The sequence below is a fragment of the Poecilia reticulata genome, linkage group LG13, assembly GCF_000633615.1.
Source record: "Poecilia reticulata strain Guanapo linkage group LG13, Guppy_female_1.0+MT, whole genome shotgun sequence".
NCBI lineage: Eukaryota > Metazoa > Chordata > Actinopteri > Cyprinodontiformes > Poeciliidae > Poecilia > Poecilia reticulata.
The window spans coordinates 18,185,042-18,209,277 of record NC_024343.1 but is presented as its reverse complement, the minus strand read 5'-3'; the positions used below and the strand labels follow the sequence as shown (position 1 = coordinate 18,209,277).

The following is a 24,236-nucleotide window of genomic DNA, read 5'->3' as shown; positions in this document are numbered from 1 at the left end:
TTTCAACAATATACCATATAATTATGCTGCTTTCATTAGGCTGCTCTTTACATTTTTATTTGTTTAATTGCAAATATTTTTTCAATGTGACCAGTTATGATGTTACACAAGATATATGGTTATTTTTTAGAAGACACGTATGGATCCATATAAGTGTAGAAAAACTATGTCATTAAACTTAGTTGTAAGTAAATTTTAGCGGTTCTTTTATTCTGAAAACTAGAAAATTAAAGTTAGTTGCCACTCACAGGATGAAGGAAGCGCTGATGTATCGTTCTACGTGCCAACCAAGCAAACATTCCTGATAGCTGGGAAAGTTTTTTTCATGTAGAAATATGTATTTGGAATTATTTTTGCTATTTCGTCAAAACTGTGTTAAAGAAAATATTTTCAGTGATTCTTGAGAATAGGGACAAAATGGGTTTTAATTTTCCCATATTTTTTTCTTTATTATTTCTCAACCTTATGTATGCAAATATGACAAATAATGTTTTGGAAATGTAAAGACGCTAAGTTGTCCAGTTGCAATTACAAAAAAATTCAATTAAATTCTTAATCGACCTGTCCCAGAATTTTGTAATCTCCATCTGACAAAAATAAATATAAAATGACCATATTACTGATATTTTTACTCATTTTACAGACAAATGCTTCTCAAGAAACAAAAGAAATATTATTTAAAACAAAAAACAACAAAAAGTCCATCTGACGGAGTTGATACAGAACTGAAGGTGGTGACAAACTAGTGAGTAAAATGAAAAACTTGGTACATGTAAAGTAATGCAATTTATGTAAAATACATTAAAATTAATTAATTGCACATTTAAGTGAGATTTGTCAACAATTTCACTGAAAGAGTCACAAAAAATCTGATGCAGTTGACATCTGACTGAGTTGACGAAATGCCAAACTACCTCAATTTATATKATGTTATTCTGAAGGAGGCCATATTGTAGCTCATCAGGTCCATGAAATCCTTACAGTAAACTAAAATTAAGCTTTTATTTCACAAAATTTCATCAAAGTTTTGTAAATTGTCAGTTATGGTGTTGACACATCATGGTTGTGACAAGCAACTTAGGAATAAAAAGAAGAAAAAACTAAAGAATAACATAAGCTAACCAGAGCTAACTAGCCCTCTTAGCAAAGGAAGAGAAAGGAACATAGAACATATATTATGTCTATGGAAAGGAAGAGGTCCTGGGGTCCTCAGAAGTTCTGGTGCCCCCCAATAATGCCAGATTTTTTTTTTAACATTCTTTTCATGTCTGACGGTGTTGACAAAAACTAGGGAGAAATTTCAATGGAGTTGGAAAATATACAAAAATTATTTTTAATTCAATTTATTGATACTTTTACAATTATTTATATGACTACTTATACTTAATTGTCATAATATATATTTTTAGTATTTCTTTAATTGTTTTATACTATTATAATGTATTGAGTTCTGCTCCTGGACAAGGGATTTTACAGGCATCATCCACCGACTACAATGTTTAAAATAAAAAAATATTCAGCCAACATCAGGAAAATATACATTGTTGTGCTCACATGACCCAGGTTAGTTTAGTCAGATATTTGAAAAAATTATATTTTGTGTATATTTTATTCAAATTTTGTGCTTTATCCATAGGACCTGTTTTGTCCCTATTTTCAAGAATCACTGTTTTACCTTTTTTATTTAAAATAAGAACCATTGCTTATGTTTACGTCTTAGCTTTAAAAAGAAAACCCCAATAACGGTTAACACCTAAAGGCAGCACAGTCCAGTGACTAACTAAGGTTTCAATATTATTTCTCTTGAGTTGAGGCTGTAGTTTTGTCATTTAGGTTTTAATACATTTTCTTGGTTAACTTCTGTTCCAGTAGTTTCGTAGGTAATACTTTTTTTTTTTAAATCAACATTTGTATTTTAAAATGAGCTTTGAATGAAGTTAACAGCACGTTAAGCTAGTTCCCGACACGAGTTTAAAGAGCCAGAGCGTCAGCAAGACCTGCCCCCGTTTACTTCAGCACTTCCTCTGTGCCTTTGCTCCTCGTCATAACCACATACCGATGCTACTACCGTGCACTCGTCGGTATTTCTCTGTGATTCGCAGAGCAGAGAAGCCGCAAACACATCTTGACACCATTGCCTGTATGAGTTAAACCTCCATTTTCCAGTACCAGCTTTTTAACAGCTGCTTCACGGAGCCAACAAAGGAGCGTCTGTCAGGTAAGTTTTTTTTTTTTAAATTATATTTTATTTTATTTATATATGTATCTACTCCCTTTTACTTTGTGTTTTAGGTCCGTACGGTCTGTGATCGGACAGATTAATATATACAGTCAATAACCGGTTATTTTTATAGGTAAAACAACAAAAGTGTCATTTAAAAATGTAGATCTGAAAGTCCTAATTAAAGCTTTGCGAAACGACACTGAGGTTTTACTTAAGCGCACGATAATAAATACATCAGTCACTGCAAACGCAGTTTGAACAAATAATTCACCCTGTAGCCCTTTACTTAAGAGGAGTGGCTGACTGAGTAAATGTATCACGAGCAAATAGATGAGTGTCAGTATAAAGTGATGGTTGGTGAACTTCCCTATAGTATGCCGTTCTGTGTGCTTACATAATCTTTTTTGTGTTTGCGTTAAAATAACCAACTTCCCATTAAGGGTATGTCGCTGTTGTAGTGGGTGTTGATGGTTCCATGAGTACATTCAGTAAGACAAAAGACTCCCAGGCATTAATCATCTTCCATTAATGAAACCAGATCGACAAGATGACTGGAGTTCTTTATTAAGAAGGAGTGCTCACTATACCTGAAAAACTGTCAACTGTAAGAAGAGTGGGAAAGGTAATAGTATTTTTATTTTTTTATTTTTTTGTAGAATTAGACAAGAGAAGCTCATGTGGTTCCTTGTCTTGGTCCTCCTTCCCCACCTAAACAAGGACATTTCCTTTTCCTTTTTGAGTCATTTTGTAAGCTTATTAATAATAAAATTATATTACACAATATCGCAGTAAAGTGTACTTGTGCATGCTTCACAGTGAGTCGGTATTTCCATTGTTACGCTTCCTGTCCCGTTTCCTTTCTGTGAGCTTTCCTGCTGACAGCATAGTGACAGAACTGCTGTCGCAGTAAATGACAGTAGCATGACATTCACATGCTGCTAATTTCAGTCAGTCTGATTCACAGGACAGTTAATTTTTGTGAGATATTTGTCTTTTTATTGGAGCAGCTTTTTTGTAAATTCACACTTCTATTTCTTGTAAAAAAAATTAATAAATGAATTTTGTGTAGAATATTAAAATATTCCATGTTTAAATGGCAATTCAGAGTGAACCTCAAACATTCCCAGTTCGTATATTTACTGTTTTTATGCAGCTGTAAGTAGCATTATTTCTTGCTAATATGAGAAAATGAGTAGATTTAGGGTAATGTTCAATAAACTGTACATGTATGTTGACACTAGCAAAAGCATTTATACCTTGTGTACTTGTTTACTTTTTTAACACATTACAAACATAAATGTTAAGATATTTCATGTGGCTGACCTACAAAGAGTGGTACATATCGGAAGAACAGGAAAACAATAGATGGGTTTCAAAGATTTCACAAACGAAAATCTGAAAAGTGTGGCTGTGTGTGTGTGTTTTTTTGTTGGTGTTGAATCCTGATACATTAGCAGCATTGCTGTCAGTTGCTATGGCAACGGGTCTTTGTGTAGCATAGCTAACATAGAGCAAGAAAAAGAAGAATCCGAGTGGTTTTGAGTTATTCTTTGATGGTTTTTCTGTTATTTTTCCCTTTGCCGTGGTGCACAGCAACAATAACGATAACAATAATAATAGTAATACTGACATCTCCATGTTTTAGGATTTATTGTTTTTTTTCTTTAACTTTCTTCTTGCCACTGTTGAATGTAATCCAAAGTTTGGGATCTTGTTTCAAAACTTAGCCCTGATTTAAGGAGCAGGTCGTTCCTCAAAACGACCTGCTTCTGCTCCTTGGTGGTTTTGAGGAAGTTTGTTGACCGATGTTTTCTAGCAAACATCTGAGGCCTCCACACTACATCTGTGTTGATGATGAGAAAACAGAAGTGAACTACAAATGACCTCTGAAAGCAATCAGTTGCACTAAATTCTACTTACCCGTATCAAAGCAAAAGGTGGGTCTTTCTGCATGGAGTTTGCATGTTCTCCCTGTGCATGCCTGGGTTCTCTCCAGGCATTCTGGCTTCCTCCCACACTTTAAAAACATGACTGTTAGGTTAATTGGTCTCTAAGTTGTCTTTAGATGCGAGTCTGAAAAGATTTAAAAAATTGAGTATATTTACAAGAGGTGTTATGTGAAGGCATTTGTAAGTTTGGTGGTGATTCTGCAAAATAAAACCACATTATGCTCACTAACCAAAGCAATTGACCTTTTGAGTAGAAATGTTCTTAATTTTAAGTGAGGACAATTAAACTTTAGGTATTTTACATTAATTAATGAAAGTCAGATCAGTTGACTTTTGTTTTACATCTTAACATTGAAGCGCCAAAACAAAATTCAAAGACTAATGTGCATTTTGACTTGCCTCAACAGTGCAGTACTAGGAAAATAAAGGAGAAAGGTGGCTACAAATGACACAACCATTGACACAGAATGTTTTGAATAAAACACCAGAGGAAAATGATTCAGGATTACTAACGATCCCACAATCAAATCAGAAATGCTAGCTCGCATCAAAATGCCTAAACCAACGTAAATCTGTATCGGGTGGAAGTTCCAGTTAACACACAGATTCCCATGATGCAACAGTGTGTCCTTTTATTCTCAGTTCAAACTGTTCAAAGTTCAGACATTCAAGACTTTATTTAATCTGGCAAGTGTGACTCAGTCAGAGCTGCTGGTTGGTCCTTCCTTTTTCCACGAGCAGCGCTGATGTGTGAAAATCATTCCAGCCAAGAGCGGATGAGTTTCTGCTCATATTCTTGTACGTCTGAGGAGCCACTTGTCTTGATTTTTCATTTACACCTGGGTTAAGTACTTTCACACCTTCGTTTGCTGTGAAGCATCGGTTTGCTGGGGTTTGTCGGTACAGACGGTGACGTCAGAGCTGCTTGCTCAGAAACATGCTGGTCGTTTCTCACTGCTCATGAATGGATGCAGTCTTGTATAGAGAGACAGTCTGACTGTCTTCTGGGGTCTGCCGACAGCTGTTTGATTACCCCAGACGTGTAGAGTCTACTGCTTGACACTTAACATCTACAAAGCCCGACGCAGTGCTGCTCAGGAAGTTTCTGTATTGGCTAGGCTCGATCAGGCTGACGCTTAATGAATGACAAATATTGATTTAATTACCGGCAAATATTGGTTCACTTTACTGGCCTGGCGATTCCTCTGTGGTGAGTCACAGACGGAGCAAAAAAGCAAGCGGACTTTAACTCCAGTCGGGCTCATTAGCTTCACAATCTAATTGGCGTGTCTGTACTTTGAGAGTGTTTTTATTACAGTTGTATATCTTGTCAAGTGGAGAAAAACTAAATGGTGATTATTGAACTCTTACTGTCTAAATAAAGGATTGTCTCAATTTTTTTTATTTTACCTGGAGCACTCTTTGGCAGATAAAAAAAAAAACCCCACTGTAGATGTCAATGAAGGGCTGTGAATTGTATGCAGACACAGGAGGGCAGTAGTAAACTGATTTAGCTTAAAAAGGGAGATATATTTATTTTATTTTTTTTAATCAAATATGATATTTTGCTGTGAACATGCTGTATTTATCTGCTATCCTAGCAGTTGTTGCAGGCCTCCAGATTTGCAGTGAAGAAGAATATAAACTTTATTATTGAGTCAAGTTCAGTATAATCAAATTTAAAAATAAAATATTCAATTCAGAAGGTGTATTTTGTACATGTTCATTACATACTAAGGGACGTATTTCAATAGTTTATTTTTGATCCTTTTAGATGATTGTGGTTCAGGTTTTTTTTATTTTATTTAGAAAATTGGAATATTACACAATACCAATTTAAAGGATTTCCAGAACATAAATGTTACCCGAATGAAGATTATGTCCATATGCAGTGCTGTACATGCACTCAATACTTGCTAGGGATGTCTTTTTGCTTGAATTACTGCATCAGTGCAGTGTGGCACGGAGATGAACGAGTCTCTGGACCTTGATTTCCAAATAGAATACAAAATATACTTTCATTATTAATGTAAACTGTAGACCACTAAGCAACAGTCCAGTCATTCTTCTCCTCACTTCACCTGAAATGGCTCTGACACTGGTACCGGTTCAGAAATGGCTTAATGTAAGGAATGTGACAATTGTAGCCCAAATGTCTGTTGGCCTTGGCTCTTTAGGCACCGATTCAAGTCACAGTCTCTGCCTTTAAGACTCCACTAATCTCTAGAATCTGCTGTTCTTAGCAATCCTGTCAAGGCTGTGACTAACATGGTTGGTTTTCACATTTTTTCCTGCCACACTTTGTCCTTCTGTTCAACTTTCCATTGATATGCTGGGATATTATGAGGAGTCAACCTCTGGAGCAAAAGGACTTCTTATCTCTTACCTGTGAATTTTGATTGTTATTTTTTGCCCTTTCAGGTGAAATTATGTGATTATAGTGTTGAAGATACCAGATTTTTGCCTATTCAACAATATTTCCGTATCCTTTCCTTACAGATTTGACCAGTCACCGTGTGGATGAGAAGGTGTGGACTAATTCGGTATTTTCCAGTCTCATTACATGGAATTGGTGATTAACGGCTTACTAAAATACTGTGGACTGAGTTGTATGTTTTTGATTACACATTGACGGTGTGTGTGTGTATCACTACGGCATGCGGGATGGGCCAAACGCGCTCTGATCTCTCGCACAGCACCGCCACCACAGGCGGGGCGAAGTGGAAATCAAGCGACACGCCTCATCGACTCAGTATCTCCAGATTTAGGAGTAAAAGGAAGCCCCGGAGCGAGCAGCTGAGCAGGAATCCAATGAGAAACAAAGTGCTGTCCTGTCTGGGAAGGAGGAAGCGATACCCCAGTCAGACCGAGGAGGATTCAGGCCCCGGAACGGAGGCCGCCGATCCAGCAGCGCGCCGCGGACACAGAGCAGGGAAGTTGCCCCGAGACGAGGCTGCTTCGGCGAGCGGGGAGTATCGAGCAGCCACGGGTTGTTTCGAGGCATCGTCCGGCCTCGGTGGTCATGTCGAAGCGGTCAAGCTCGCCGTGAACCGAAAGGCAACTTCAGCTAATGCGCCAAGCTTGGAAACGCGGAGCGGTGAAACCAGCGTCTCGGGCTGCGAGGAGCCGAGCCCCGGCGTGCAAGAAGACCATGCCTCGGATCCCCCAGCCGGGGACATGGAGCATCAGCCAGTGGGGGGAAGCTACGAGAATCGCTTTGTGTCTGGGTTCGGCACTGGTCTGAGTCTGAACCCCCTCCTCACCTCTGACCCGGACGCTGAACGGACTTCGACCTGCTCGCCCCCGGATCAGCATTTGTGCGGTGGGCTCTCGCTACTGGACGATCGCATGAAAGGAGAAATGACTAAAACCGAATCCAGCGCCGGGGATCAGAACAATGGCTGCCTGGACGGTTCCGAGAGCGTAAAACACCCGGAGCAGACCAGCCAAAGTCCCCCGAGGCAAAGTTTTCCTGGAACGATACCGAAACTGATCATAACCAGAGACACCAGCCCCATCCGCTGCCAGAGCACCACGGCCCTGCCGACCGACCAGACCTCCTGTTTGGACCTCCAGGCGGAAGACGAGTCCCCCTGCTCGGACAGCGGCTGCGGCGGCTCCCCAGCCCTGATGCGGACCCCCAGGAAGCTGTCCACCTCCTCCTCCATAGGCCTGTCCTCAGCCTCCTCCTTTGAGGAGTCCGAGGACGACTTCACCGGCAGCGACATCGAGTCCAGCCTGTCCCCAACCCGGTCTCTGTGCAGCGCAGGGGACGGCTCCGGGGTAAGTGTCCTTTTTTTTTTTTCTTCCCCCCCACAACACCACACTCTGCAAACCACTGCTTAACAATCAGGTTGTTGGAGCGAATAATTGTTGGCGTTTTATTACTTTTTCTCCCCTTTTAATCGCATGAAACAAGTTAGAAACAGGTCTTACTGTTTCTACTGCCAAAAACACCAATGCAAATATTGCACAACTTTCCATCTAGCATGACAGTTTTTATTTACCCCCATGCAACTCTCCCATTAAAGAAACCAAATAGAAATCCTGTACATGGTGCAACAGGATGTGCACTGGTGTAAAACATCCGATACCCCAGATTTCCAAACTTTTCCAGTATTTGCTCAATGTGTACAGAAGCAACTCACCACAGGACACACCTTTCTTAGTCAGGGATGTACAAACAGTTCATGTCAAGGTCTAGTTCCTGCCCTGATAGAGGATAAAGGACACTGGTTTAATCCAACCAGTACAATTATCCTGCTTACGCTCCATTTAAATACATGTTGGTTTAAGTTTTTATAATGTACTTATTTGACTAAATTAGTTTGATGCTAACTAATCGTGAAGATGATTTCGCTCACCTGTTTTAACCTCTTGGAAAAATAACAAAACAAAAGGGATGTGTTCCTGATTAAGGTGTAAAACATTAACTGAATATGAATAAGACTTTTGTTTTTGCTAAGGTGAGATGTAGAAATTTTATTGCTCATGCACAAAAACAGCTTGAGGTTTACTAAGTTCAACTTCATAGCTAGTTTGCTGTTAGCGTTAGCAACGCCGCTAAGCTAGCAGTGACAAACTATTGCTTTGATTGACTCAAACTTCTCCAACAAGTCTTATGACGGGTCTTAGCTTTTAATTAGCTTAAATATTTAGCGATAACACAAAACATTAGAGTATACCAACTTTACTTGACTGTTTTTACCCAAACTGTTAATACTTTTAACAAATAAATAACGATTAGCTACATAAACGTTAATTTCTACATCGAGGTGTGTAGGCTAGGTCTTAATTTGACCTCCTGTTAAACTTTATATTTACTAACTAATACACCTCTTTGGAATATGAATAATTTTACTACCGTACAAAGTGATTTTTTTTTTATATAGTGTAGGGTTCAATATTTTTAAGTGCTGATAAAAACGATGCGTTCGTTACTCAGCAGCTTGCCTTTGCATGGCCTCTGTGTTGGCATTCGGTTAAAAATTAAATGGAGCAATAAAGAAAGGTGGGTCAACGTCGTTCATCTCTGTTTTCCAGTAATTAAACTGCTTGACTCATGATGCTGAGACGACAACAGATGACTGTAAAACATTTGACTCAAATGGGAGGAAGTCGGCTCTCGTTTCCAAACCCCCAACAGCAACGCGCCTCAGGGTCACTTAGTTTCGATAAGCTCAGCTCTGAGGCCGTTTATTCTCACAGGCGGCACATTTTAAAATTACTTTGCTCAATCTATCAAGGACAGAATAAAAGAACAGTGACTTATTGTTGGCTCTCCTACAAAGATGAAAGTTTCCATCAAGAAAGAGTTTTTTTTTTTTGTGTCCCCTGATGCCTGGAAGCTTTGATTCTCCGTGTTAGGAATGCTATGCAAACAGGATGTCTGTGGCATCTCTGCTTCTTTTTCTGTAGCCACAGGAATCTTGATTATCCAATCATTTTCATGTGGTTAAAAGGTGCTGTTCGTGCTGCGTTGTGGTAGAGGTAACACTTACTTCATTAAATAACCTGCAATCATTGTCACAATGGTTGACGGTCATCAGGGTATTTTTCTTTGAAAAGATATGAATGACGATAACTCAAAATAATTTGAGTCTTACGTTTGTGGTTGCTGTTTCACTGTAAAACAGATTCACAATTAAAAACGAGACTTAATGGGTCTACAAAAAAAATCAAAACTAACTCAGGTTTTGTCGGTCATAGTAATTTTTATTTATTTATTTTTTTGTTTTTAGAAATTGCAACGAAAGAGGCGACAAAGTGGCAAACTAACTCGCATATTTGCAACAAGAAATGCTTAGCTAGCTTACCATAATGTGTTTAAAATGAACATGAAGCCTGAAGTCTATTGACACGCAATGAGAAAAGCTCCAAAGTTTTCTCTGCATATTTGGGCCCTTCCCCCACCTGTTGCTGCACACTGTTTGTCAGCTGGTGGCATTTTTTTTCTCTCGCTTAAAAGAAAAGCTATTTCTCTTACTACATCGTTTAGCTGATGATTTTTACACATGTATTTTTTGCTTTTCTGTGTTTTAAACAAAAACAGGGAGCTGAGGTAATAAATTTATATTATTTTTATGTACTTTACTAGTTTTACATCAAAACTGATAAAGTGTGAAGTTTTTTTCTGAAGATTTAGAGACCATTCTGACTAGTTCTAATAATAGTTTTTATGCATGAACCTTATTAAAATGACTAATCTTGTTATTTTTGTGTGGTAAAAACCTTCAGCATTTACTGAACTCTGAAAGTACACAGTGATTAGTCTGACATCACCTGTTGTGATGAGTCTCTGCTGCCTTATTGAGACAGTAATTTGAGTCGGCTACTTGGAGTAAAGTAACAGGAACATCGTGTGAAATTCAAATCTCTACACGTTTCAGTCATTTTAGCTCACGACCAACTACGGGTCAAACAACGGCGTAATTTCCAGGGGTTTAAATCACTTAAAACCAGGAAGTGAGCGACTGAAGGAGCTGCAGTCTCGCTGTCGAAACAAACAGGATGATTCTGGCTTGCGGTTTGTGATAAGTGCGGCTGCAGACGGGGCCCGGTTTCTTTCTGCTACAGCTACGTTAAAGCGCCGTTGTTCTCTGGCGTGACTCCACACAGGGTGTGTGTGTGTGGGGGTGTGTGTGTGTGTGTGTGTGTGTGTGTGTGTGTGTGGTGCTTTAATGGCTCCCCTTCAAACTCCCAGCCAAACCTTACGTCTTGCATGTCGCTCTCCTTGTGACGGACGAGGATAACAGCTCACTCTTACTTGCAGCTATGCCGTCTTTGCGTTCAGAGTTGCGTGTGTGTGTGTGTGTGTGCGTGTGTGTGTGTGTGTGTGTGTCATGGAAAATTGGGCTGAAGGCTGAGCCGGTTGCTAGGCAACGTCTTTACCATATATGGGTTTCTCTTTTTTTTTCCCCCCCTCGACTTGTGTTTTTTTTTTTTCTTTCACAGACAGTATCTACTCTGTCCATGACATTTGAATGCAATGAGATACAAATTCCTATGTTTAATCATCCCAACAATAAGTGTGCCATTGTATATTGTTTTCAGATTATTCCAGTATGGGACAGTGGTTTGTTCTCCCTGAAAGTGGCTCTTAACAAAAGTTTTAGTATTTTCCACTGGTTCAACATGAGGCACATCGAGCCGTAGAGCAGAAAAAAATAAGAGGAAAATCAACGTGAGCTCACAAAGGACAAAACAAAAAAAAAAAACGACGCAGTGAAGCCTGGAACGTGTAGCCTACACACGCTGATTATTCCTATTTATGCTGCTTAAGTCATGAGCCACGCTGCAGACTTTGTCTGTCCCACGCAGCACTCCCACAGCTGTTATACACAAAATCCATGCTGCGAAGTCATAAAAAGCAACTCGATGCGCACTCCTTTGGCAACCAATTAAATATGGACATTATTCTAATCAGAGAAGAATGGGCAGACTGGGTTTGAGAGACGGTGGAAAAGTCAAATGTTCATACAGAACCAGTTCAATGGTTGTTCAGAAAACAATGGAGATGCTCTTGAAAATAACAGGTTGTAACATTTTACAGAAATATAATAAAAAAAATTTTTATATGTTACAGTCTCAGTGACCTGGACAGATCTGACGTTGGACAGCAGGTTGTTTCAGTTTGCGGGTCAGTCATTTAGGACGTCTTATCTAAACTGGTTTGATTATTTAAATGTGATATCTTTACTAGAATGTAACAGTGACGCAATTCAAAGAGATATTGTGACTAGTGTGTAAAGCGGTTAAAAACAAACAAAATGTGCTAATTCCTTGATGTAAAAAATATTTTTTTACACACTTTGTTTTTTTTTAATGAAGCACTTATTTGTTGAAAATATAGCTTTATCATATTCTTCAGAATTTGTTTGATTTAAAATCTATTAAGAAAACTATAATATTTGGTAGAATCAAGATGAAAAAGTAGGAGAAGTCGATGCTAAAATGACATGTCACCTCTTCAGATTTTGCAATTCGAATCAAACCAATAAATAATTGAATGTAAAGCATTTAATGCTTTCATATGCAATAAACAAACATAAAATCATAATCGGGGTGAAAAAATTATGATAATTAATTAACTATTGCACATAGTCTTGGTTTGTCCTTCATTTGCTGTACAAGTTGCTCATTTCAGTGACCTTGTGCTTGTATATTATTTCCATTATCTTTATTAGTACTGATATCGCACACGGTTAATAATCTGCTCCTTAATCCCACACCTCCAGGGATCGGTATAAAATTCTCACTGTATGATCAGTGCGTTACTATACGCTCCAGACATCCAGAGAAAACGATGATCAGTTTGTCACTTTCCGTGGGATTTCTCGCCTCCAATCACAAAGTTTCCAGGTTCCAAGAAAGATTGCGTCACATCTAAAACACACTGTGGAAAAGCTGATGAATCAGCAGCCTTTAAAACTGAATCATGTCATCAATGGTGATACATTTTTAGAGGTTTTTGTAGCAACAAGTTCAGGGAATATCACATGTGTCAAAGTAAAGGGACACCCAGACACGTTAGAGACGACTCCATGTTGCCGCTTCATTTACAGGGTTTCCTCTGGATCGTTTTTAAATTTAAATTACACATGGAAGCCAAACGACATTAGTTAGCTACGTTACTGTTGTTCAAATTGCAACATAGGTTATCACTGGGGTTGCTTTCAGAGGCTTGAACTGAAAACGCCTTCATCTTAACCTTTATATGACTTTCTTTGCTTCTCTTTCTCTACTTCGGACTGGTCATCCCTAGTTTTCCTTCGCTCCTGAGAGCAGCACAGTGGGTCCGCTTCGCAGCTAGACAGGCAGGAGCCTGCAGTGTTTTTTTTGTTTTGTTTTTTTTCCCCCAAAATTAAGTAAATTTTAACACTTCATAATATATCTCATTTAATTTCACACTCTGATCATGTTTGTGCAGCCACTAAAAACCCAGCCGAGCTGCTCTTTAAGTCTGAAGATTTGAAGTCGAGGGAAGGGGGATGTGGTTTTGAAACGCTTCGAGAAGGGAGAGCTAACAGTACCTGTCCCTCCTGTAGCTCATGATAGTTGCCTGACAGGTTCTTCTTTTGTCTCTGTACACACACGCACCTCCATGCTTTGGTGAAGAACTCGTCATGTGGACAAAAGAGAAGCACAGGGATCGCCTGGAGAGGGCCCTGCCCCCACGCTGTCATGTCTGCCTGTACCCGTCAGGAGATTGGCTCAGCCATGGGGGATTAGAGGATAAGAGGACGGAAGAAGATGGCGCATTGTGTGGAGCGTTGTGCCTTCAGTTGGACAGGATGAAAGTTTTGAAACAAAAATAATCAGTTCAAGAAAACCGGCGGCTGAGAGAGCGTGAAGTTTTAGCTGCGGGTCAGACGCAATAGAGATTCAAGCGTTAAGAAAGCAAAGGAAGGGAGTCTAAAAAAAAAAAAAAAAATGTTGAAACCAGACACATTGTCAATTGGGATGTCCTAAAGTGGCTGTAGGAAACGAGGAGTCATCAGAGTGAGCCAAGTCTGATCGCCATGCAACATTTAACATCCCGACTGAGGCAGCACATTAGCGTGAAACCGAGAGCCCACTTGGTGAAAGTGGGCTTTCAGTGACCGGCGGCGGGGCTCTCAGAGCGTCAGGAAGGCAGGGGAGTTAATGGTGCCGCTTGATGGTGTAGCGATGGCGCAGAGCTGGGCGTGTCGGCTGCGTTCTCGCTTCGCCTCTGGAGTGGCTCACATCTTCGCCAGTGTCTGCCTCCTCCTGAACCTGTGCTCCGTCCACCAGGTAGGAAATGGATCTAGAATGCAAAAAAAAAACAAAAAAAACGTAGATAAAGTCCAGCGTTGCCTCTGGGAACGTGTGGCCATGTTTGTGAGAGTGGATTACATCACAGGTGACGGGTTTGATTGGTAGACAAGTGTCCTATAGATGAATATCTGTGTGTCATTCAACAGATTGTTTAGCTATTTGTAAACTGTGTGTCACAAGCCTGCAGCTAGACAACAGGAAGAGCATACCCATCATACTTTTGCTGAGAGATACAATCAGTAATTATGCAAAAGAAGTGATTGACTTTGACAATTTTCATGGGCAAATTGCCAAAGTCAAGAGATTTTATAGCTGTTTGCTAAGGTACATTAAATGAGACTTTAAGGTGCCTATATGTTTTTTTTATTAAGAAGTATTTTAGAAGGCCGTTGTTGTCCGTTGGGACTCTTTGCCCACAGAAATCTCAGTAAATTAAAGCTTATTTCAGTAAGTCAGTTAAATGAATCAAAACAGAAAAACAGTAGGCAAGTGGGGGGGGGATTTCATTTGACTTGGATTAATGTTAAATAAAAATAACTTTAAGAAAGAAAGGGGAAGTTTGCGGGAAGGGAACATTTTGTCGACATCAGAGCTCTTGGAAGTCAGCTGGAGGTGCCGAGGACAAAGAATCAGGAAACGGAGCTGCGCGTTGGGCGTCACAAGTGGCATAAAAGGGAAAGCCGAGACGGCGGAGGGCTGACTGAAATGTGGCCTCGGCGTTTAAAAGGCGTGTGGGATGGAGATGCGGCTGAGCTTGGTGCCCTGTCGTCCGTCAGGGCAGTGTTTTCGTCGGCGCCGGTTAATTTACCAAAGTGCATCCGACCTCACAGCAGAGCACGTCGAGCTCTACTGTGAAGCAATTAGAGACTCTGAAATGTAAGAGGAGAGGCCGGAGCTTCACCTTCCATCCGCCTCGGCCTTCATCAGGTCAATCCACGTTCTGCTAATAGAAGAGAAAGGCAACAAAACTGGACTGAGAGTTCAGATCTGATGTGTAAACACAGTTTGTATTTATAGATGCCACCTCTGCAGGTTAAATTTGGCTTGTTACTAAGACAAATATTTGTGTGGATTAACCACAGTGCTGCAGTTTGTAACCTTTGCAAGAAAAAAAAAAGTGTATTTTTCACATATTTGTTAAAACTATCACTATGTTGTGATGGTATCAGATGAGATAGATAATCTGTGAAAAAAATCCAGCTCCTCTGCCTTTTCGCTATGAACCTGCTGTTATCTGAAAAAATACACACCTCTGTCAGAAACAGCCAATCAGAGGGTCTTATCGCTGTAAATCATCCTGGTGTACACGCTGCTCACATCCTCTCCCCATTTCCCTCGGCTGCGCTACAGCTAGTTCACCACAATGAAGCCTGCTGTCAGTGCTAAGGCTAGTTTAGCTTAGCCACTGATGACGGCGGATAAACTGTTTTCATGTTTTCTCTGCCATTAGCAAATTTAGTAGCACATACACAAAGTTGATTGACAGCACTATTGTTTGCTTTTAAATGGGAGCAGTGCAATTTATTTATTTATCTTTAGACGCCAATAGCAGCTCTGGGAGGAAGTGGAGAAATTTGATCTTTCCGCAGATTATCCGTCTTATCTTGCGCTGTCACGACATGGTGACGGGTTGAACTGACACATAATTATGTAAAAGTTACACACCGCAGCTTTAAAACCCATCCTAGTTTTAAAGGCTTAAAAATGTCACAATATAAATGTAAATGGCAAAGAAGATAGAAACTAAATGTTTCCCTAGATTAGATGCGTCTTAAATTGTTTGCAATCCTGTTATCTACAGAAACCAAAAGGACAAACAAAACTTCAGCAGAACGTCATGAACATCTGCTTGTCCATCTTGCCGTCCTTATAGACGTTTGGCATTCAGGGAATCTCGCCTGACATGTTGGACGTGACTGATTAAGGCGTTGAGGTAAAGGTGACCAAATAAGGAGACTCAGTTGCTCTGGAGTTTGTTTACTTACTGTTTTAAATCTTATGACTGAAGCCTTAAGATAAAAAACCTTGACGTTGATAAAAGTTATGAATCCAGTTTGACGACTGTGTGAAACCATGTTGAAAACTGCAGCTCTTGTCGTTTTCTTCGTCTGCGGTTCTCTGTATTTATCAAGGCAGGAGCAGAACCGGTCTCAGGGTCATGCCCGGGTTTATCGATGCGGGTGCAGACAGCGACTTGGCTGTAGACCTGGGAGGTCATAATGTTATGCCTCATCTTTACGTGCTCACATGTGGGGAAGTTGCGTTAAGATTTCTAATAAGTTTGAATAAAATGTTGTGCTTGCGACTAAAACGAACCTTAGCTCACAAACTTCTTCTTCTCCCTCCTTCGGTCGTTTTGGTTTTCTTGTGAAAGTCAGCCCCGCCGACGACCCTTCACCTCGGTTCATTGATACATTTCCTGTACAAAGTTTTAAAACGGGCATGTAACTTTCACCAAATGAATTTTACATTTAGAAGCAGGAGTTGTTTTCCATTTCCTGAAAAGTTACATTTTTTTGGAAGATGCCAGCAGCTAAAAAAAGAAAAAAGCAGAGTGTAGACCAGAAAGAAGCAAATATTTTGGAATAATCAGGTATTTTCAGATGTGCTGCTTATAAGAAATGAAGTATATTTACAGAAACTACTCAGCCCCTTTCACAGTACAAGATATCATCTTGTGCTGGCCAGATGTACGGTTTGTGGTTGGATTAGTGAAACAGGTTTTCACAAAAAAAAGGAATTTCTGTCATGTTAAATTCACTGTTTTATGACACTAAAGTTGACGCAGGCTGCAGTAACTGTGTGCTGCAACTGTGCTGCCATGTGAGTCATTCTCACCTCAGTCTGCAGTCCTGATGAAAATCTTGATGGTGTTTAACACCAGACAGACAGTCTGCTGCAAGCGTTTCATTTTTCCAAACTTTGTTCCTTCTTCCATATTTCTAACTGACAAAAATCGGGTAAATCTGAGTAAAGTGGTTTATTATTTTATTTTATTTTCTAGAAATTGCTGGGCTCATCTTTAATTTACCTAATCACATCGTAATTTTAACATTTTACCCGGTTTTTAAAATTTGTTTATGGCTGAATGAATGCTAATTAAGAAATCACATTTTACAACTTTAACTCTAGACAAAGCAATGTAATAAACCTGTTTTTTCTCCCTTCTAAGTAAAGCTACCAACATACACAAACATTGCTTTGAAGAATTTGCATTTACTGTCGGTTCCTTAAGCCCTTATTTACAAGTCTAAGTACAGTTTTTTTTTTTTTACTTACAGGTGATGAGGCCCAATTATTATTCAACCTGTTTATTTTGAACACGTTGGTCATTCAAAAATATTCAGAACGTTATAAAAGTGAGGAAAGCCTTGAGTGTTGAAAAACACATGTAGTTTTATAGTTATATGTACTTGCATATACGTTTTTGCTTGTTTTAATTAATAGATTTTCGTTTTGTTGTTTTCAATTTTTTTAAATTCTTTTTTTTTACTGAAATCTTTGGTTGCAGATCGTAAAAATTTACTTTTTTCCACTCTTAGCCTTCCTTCACCTCATGTTTTCATCTCGCATAAAACCTTTTGTTTTGCCTTTTATGTTTTTAAAAACAAAATTAAAAACAGTGAAATATTTTGGTCCCCAAAAGATCAAAATATTTGAAGCCCCTCCAAATGTATTTATTTATTGTTTAATGCTGTAGACAAAACTGAATCAGGCACATCACAAAAGTGTTTAGTAGTGCTGATCTTCAGCTTAGCAGATTCTTTTTCCTCCCTGAATGATACCAACTGGTTTGAAATGAATGTTTATTGGAGCTGCCAAACTATTATACACAAATACCATTGAATAAACCCAAATAACTCAGCCTGTAGTTGCTGTTCTGTTTGCGTTTTTAAATTTGACGGTTTCAGTGAAGCAGCTGGTGAAAGAATGCAGACGCAGACAGGAACAACTATTCACTCCAACCAACCTGTCATAAAAAAAAACAACAAAACTATTTTATGATTACAGCTTACTGTAGCTGCAGTTTACTGCTCACCTGAGCTGACTCAGTAGTTTGATGTCCTAAAAAAACAGGACAGAGATTCGGTTTACGCTTAATCAATTCACTCTGACGCTCGTCGTTAGCCGGTGAAATATTTGCTCAGTTTCTGTAACACACCGAATAGCATGTTCCTGTCAGAAACCGTCTTACTTGTTGTGCTTCCACACACACACACACACACACACACACACTCTTGCTCTAATCAATGCACGTCTGGTTCTCCTCAAACGACTTGCGTCAACGCTCCTGTTGCACACTGTCCTCGATTTCAGCTTTCCCAACACAGATAACCGCTGCGTTCCCACACACACACACACACTGTCGCACACTTTCAGACAGTGAGGTTCTGTTTTACGACAAGCCACCGGTGGCTTTGGTAAATGTTTTATCAATGGGCTTTGTCAAGTATGTTGTGCACCTGGCCTTGGTTTAAAGGGGAGAGCTTGTCCAATGTCTGCTGGTGTGTGTGTTTGTGTGTGTGTGGAGAGCAGGGTGTGTTTTCCTTTAATCAGTAATCACTGTATGGCCTGGACTTCCCTCGGTGCTTTGTGAGACCATTAAAACGGATCCGCAGATCAATCAGGGTCTCAGATTTGTTGTTTTTTGTTCCTCTTTTTCCACTCCTTTTTTTTTTTTTTTAACGAGGATGGAAATGTTTCTTTTTCTGTTTACAGAGTAAATCCTGGAGCAAGTTGAAGAGCATGGTTCACTTTTCTCCTTTAGCCTTTACGCTAAAGCCCCGTCACTCGTGGGTGCAGCTAGCTGGCCACACAGGTATGCATTTTTATCACGCTTATTGCCTAGAGCTGGAAGATAAGATTGAAACCTCCGCCGTGTCTGTTTGGTAAATAAATCTACAGCCGGTCCGTTCAGCCTAACATGGAAAAACAGAAAAAAAAAACTTGAAATGGGGCAAGCGGCTCGTGTGTCTGTGTCCAAAGGTGACAAAAACCAACCAAGCAACCTCTCTGCAGCTGATTTCTCTGTTTAATCGACACACGGACTTTCTTTTAGCACTATTAAGAAGTAAAACAAAGCGGTGTCAATCTTCTCTTTAAAAAAAACCCGAACATGTTCTTAACTCAAAATGGCAAACTGCTCCCTTTTAATCAGTGTTCTTATCTGCTGAAGGCAGCTTCACGGCCGGAGACGGCGGCCGCCTGCTGAAGCGCTACTGCGAGTGTGAGCAGCAGTGTCTGGAGAAGCTCATGAAGGACGTCCTGCGTCCCTACGTCCCCGGGTATTACGGCGTGCTGCAGAAGGACGAGCAGGACTTCAACATCATGGACGACCTGCTGACTGACTTCGACATGCCTTCCATCATGGACTGCAAGATGGGCAGCAGGTGAAAGAAATGTTTCCACATCGCCCCCCGTTGACCGCAGATGGGGCCAGATTTAGAAGAATAAGGGCCCATGGGGAGAGCCAGTTTTCATGCCCTGTCTGAAAACTGGCACAAAAAAAAAAAAGAAAAAAGAAATCTTTTACTCATTCAAATTACAGAACATTAATAGGTTAGGACTGCACATTTGCAGGTACAAATTGATGTATTGTTGGATTAAAATGTGCGGCAGACGGCCAGATGGTGATTTTTAAATATTTCAGTGTAGCTTCAATGAATGGAAATCCAACAATATGTTAATAAAACACCACATCATTATGAACATACACTTAAATCAGCACATTTTTTTGTGTGTAATACACACTACATTGGAAAAAAACAAAAAAAAACGTGACGCCAAGAAATACAAAAGAAATCAACACAGCGAGCTGATTTAACCAAGTAATCCTTCCGTTTTCAGGACCTGCTTGGAGGAGGAGCTGATAAAAGCGAAGGAGTGCCAACGTCTGCGGCGAGACATGTACGAGAAGATGATCTCCGTGGACCCGGCGGCCCCCACCGAAGAGGAGCGCGCTCAGCAGGGCGTCCTGAAGCCTCGCTACATGAGGTGGAGGGAGACGCTGAGCTCCACCGCCACGCTCGGCTTCCGCATCGAGGGCATTAAGGTCAGCCTCGTCTTCTCCGAACGGCCGACTGTCGGCACCAACGTGTCTGACTGCCGGCGTCAGAGCTACTCGGGGGGGCGGTGAGCAATAAATAGCGCGGCATGTTTTTACAAGAAGTAAACAAAGAGTGGGAGTGGATTTCTTCTCGACAAGACGAACTGCAGTGGGAATGGCAAATGGTGTTTAGACACGCAGCTGTACAGAGGACTGTTTGTTCTCTTGAATATAAAAATAAATAAATCCGATCCTGCGCATCAAAGCCAATAATGCTTTATTTGCATACCTCAAAGACAAATGAAAATGCTTGCAGTGGAGCTTTTTTTTTTTTTTTTTCTGGTCAGACCGGTATTTACAGCCAACTTAAAGGTCATAGATGTAGCGTTTAATCACGTTCAGCTGCTGCTTCAGCAAATCATCTGGCAATAAACCAAACACCTGGATGTGCTGGAGTCGGAGTGGAAAATAGAGAAACAAAGAATAAAACCGCACTCAGATTTTGCTGCGGTGACTTTTAATTTTGTCACCTTTCTGCGTTGATTTTTTCCAGTAAATTCGGCAGAATCTAAATAGCGCAGTGTCAAACGAGGCAACGTGAAGTCTGTACTGTTGGCTGATGACAAGAACTATGCTGGGCGAAACTTGCCAGAACAGCGTCATGGGCCTCAGGCCATCCTTCAGTGTTTTTGTCTTTTCATGTGAAACACTTAAAACCAACCAAACTGGGCTTTCCCGTCTCTATCGCCCATTTCGTATGGATATCCCAACAGCTAGCATCCCCTCCTCTCTGCACCGTATTCAGGAAGAGCTTAACATATTCCTCAGAGAAATGGGACACTCCTTCAAGAAGAATGTCGCTGAATAATTTGCATTACGTAAACCAGGACGACTTTGAATGTACTCTTTTGTGTTATGCAAAGGGTTATTAATACCACTAAACAAAATGCCTGCATATTTTTTCGCGACGCCAAATGCACCCTTGTCATAAAAATCTGTTTTAACTTTTTAAAATGCTTGAGAAGGCATACAGCACATTTGTACACCTGGAGTAGTCTGATGCATAATCTAAATACAAATATTCTTTACATATTTCATACAATGATCAATTTCCTTAGCCAGGAGTTTGCAAAGTGGCTCTTTTAGTAACTTTTGCTTAATTTAATTTTGAACCAGCTGATGTTTTTAGATATAAATATAATGCATTTTTTAGTTCTTAAATTGAATAATTGTACTTATTTTCTACAACCAAATAAACAAATTACCAGTAATTTTTAATTCATTTTTCTATAAATTTGGTCCTTTCTTAATTCTTTTTTTCCACAAACATTAACATCCAATAGAGTAATTATATGCACCCTCTTTTTGTTTTTTATTTTTAAAACCTAGTTCTTTCAGTATATATCAAAAATATTAAGACGTTTTTCCAAAAGGTTATGCAAAAGGTTTTGGATTTTAAATAATCATGGTCTTAATAGGTCTAAAATGTAGCATTGTAAAACTTGGACAAATCTCAGAAACAAAATGTAACTTTTTTTTTTCCTCTCCTCCAACAGAAAGGTGACGGATCGTGCAACACCAGCTTCAAGAAGACGAAGCAAAGAGAGCAGGTGGAGAAGGCCTTCCAGGACTTCGTTGGCAGCAACGTTCAGATCCTGGTATGAAACCCCAGAAATTGATTATTCAGGAGAAATAAAAACAAACTAAACGACCACAAAAAAAACATTTTAAATAGTTTTTAATAGAAAGTGACTTAAAAAAAAAAAATCAATGAGTTTCTACCAACAATGACTTGATAATAAAATGATCAGTGATTACTTCAGTATCTCACTTCTTAATTACAATTTTAAAGAAATGTGTAATCTATTTAAGAGATAGTAGTTTTAATTCATGTTGTAAATAAACTAAAATAACTTTATTGATTTACTGATAGGGCAACATGTGATAAATTAAATCAGTAAATCTTACCCCCCCCAGTCTCTGGGCTTCAGCTACTCTAGAAAATCTGTTTGGTCTGCAGGTGAGTCGCTGCAGGTGTTGGCCAATCAAACGAGTTGCCCATGGCTCCAGTCTTTATGCTAACTTTAAACACACTGCTCTTTGCTTCATGTTTACTGTCCAAACAACAACCTACGCGTTTATTAGAAGTAGATGACGCTCCAGACTTCGTCTAACAGGAAAAAGAAAAAAGTGTCATTTCCTGTTTTTGTTTTCACATTTTGATTCCCACCACTGTTTTTGTAGAAAAGTTACCTGAAGCGTCTGGAAGAGCTGCGCTCCGTTCTCGAGAAGTCGGACTTCTTCAGGACTCATGAGGTGAGGACAGGCTTTCCTCTCTGAGCCCGTTTCCCCTTCCTGTCCGCCCGCGGCGTCTCCTCACCCCTCTCTCTATCGCAGGTGGTGGGCAGCTCTCTTCTGTTTGTGCACGACGCATCCGGAAAGGCCAGCGTCTGGATGATTGACTTCGGCAAGACGGTTCCCCTGCCGCCCCCCATGACGTTGGACCACAGGACGACCTGGGTGGAGGGCAACAGAGAGGACGGCTACCTGTGGGGGATGGACAACCTCATCGACATCTTCGGCAGCATGCTGCCTCGGACGCCTTGCGACGGAGATCAAAACTCGGTGGAGGCGTGACGCGACTGGGCGCCGGTTGAAATCTTTGTACGCCATCATCAAAGTGTCTTAATCCACTCGGGATAAGAGGAAACTTCGGGAGGACGAAGTGGAACAAGCCTAAAAGACTGTTGATATGCATTATTAAGAGCTTCTGAGCAGAAGGTTGTGAAACGTACAAGACTAAATATCTAAATATTCTCACCCTGACTTATTATGAGAATTCAATGCTACAAACTTATTAAAACTTTGACCCCTCCCCCTACTCCCCAAGACACACTAGTGCTCATCCCCTCCTCAGCAGCCCCCTCTGCTGGATGTTGTTGCACACAGCAAATCGTCTTTCCATGAACCTGACTCTGCAGAACCCAAAGTACTCTGTGTTGGCAAGATCTTTGTTTTTTTTATTGATGGACCACTTTTTATGTTTAAGAATACAGCAACACTAAAACACTGGCGAGACCAAGTGTTAACTAACTCAGTATGTAAATAGCTTAATTTAATCTTTTTGTTTTTGGGCCTTGGGATAACCTTCTTAATATTTGTAAAGTTCCTGTGCCTAACACCTTTTTTATTTTATTTTATAATTGATCATTCCAGTGCAAAGGACTCGCTCCAGAGTTCACCCAAGTATAAACTGACTTGTATCTAATCTTCAAAGTTTTGCCTTTTTTAGAAACGGTTTTATCCAGTAGTTTTTGTATGACACAATGCAGTGACTTATTTTATTTTATTTTTTTCTTTTATTCGTAATGTACGGTAAGCAGCTTGGCCAAGCTACACCTCTTTGGAAATTGTTGCACTGTGGATCCTCAAAAAGCCATCGAACAAAACAAGCAGTGCCTCTGTGTGTGTGTGTGTGTGTGTGCTTGGTTTACAGCTGAACGTGAATTAGATTTCCTCTAATCAGCTTTGCTTTGGGGATTTTACAACAAACTGGTGGTGTAAACGGTGAAATTTAACTAGAAGTAAGATTGATATGTTGGAGCTTTCAAGAGGCTTCGTTAGAACAAAAGACTGGAAAATCTTTGTCCAGTTAAGGTTAAAGAATTATTGAAATGAAATGAGATGACCTTTAAGCATGAGGATGTTTTGGTACACTAAACTGGATGATGTAGCGTCTGATGCTAGTATTCGGCATGTTTACGTAGAAACAATGCTGTTGGATACCATAGCAGTGCTAATAATGTTTTGGAAATTGATCGGTGTCCGGCAGCTCTTCTAGAGGGTCCGCGTGCAATTCTTTAAGTTGGTACACAAATTTACTTTGGCACTGCATAAATCTGAGGTAATGAAAATAAAATAATCATTTTCATCTCTAAATAGTAATCACACCGGGTGGAAATGTAGTATTAATGTTTACAAAGTATTACTAGCCCACAAATTCTCTGTGATGTGGGGAAATAATCAGGTTCTCAAACTGGGTGCTACTTTCCAAGAAAAAAAACTGGATATAAACCATGTTTTTTTTATGTTTTGTTTTCTTAAAGGTCTTAAAGACTAATGGAAATTGTTAATCCCTGCTTTGTCCACATTACGGATTGCAATAAACTGAAAATAAGATCTACAAGAGACTTTTTTTTTTCCATCAGAGAAGTTCAAC

At 39.9% G+C, this 24,236-nt stretch overlaps 1 protein-coding gene across 1 annotated transcript; it reads left to right on the top strand.

Annotated features, from left to right (window-relative positions):
* The first annotated feature begins 1,979 nt into the window (after positions 1-1,979).
* itpkcb (inositol-trisphosphate 3-kinase Cb) lies at positions 1,980-24,196 on the top strand. Its single transcript, XM_008425786.2, has 8 exons — positions 1,980-2,218; positions 6,673-7,956; positions 18,691-18,790; positions 19,148-19,361; positions 19,819-20,023; positions 21,574-21,675; positions 22,262-22,333; positions 22,415-24,196. Exons 2-8 carry the CDS (start codon positions 6,838-6,840, stop codon positions 22,652-22,654), a joined length of 2,052 nt encoding a protein of 683 aa, XP_008424008.1. The 5' UTR covers positions 1,980-2,218; positions 6,673-6,837; the 3' UTR covers positions 22,655-24,196.
* The last annotated feature ends 40 nt before the right edge of the window (positions 24,197-24,236 follow it).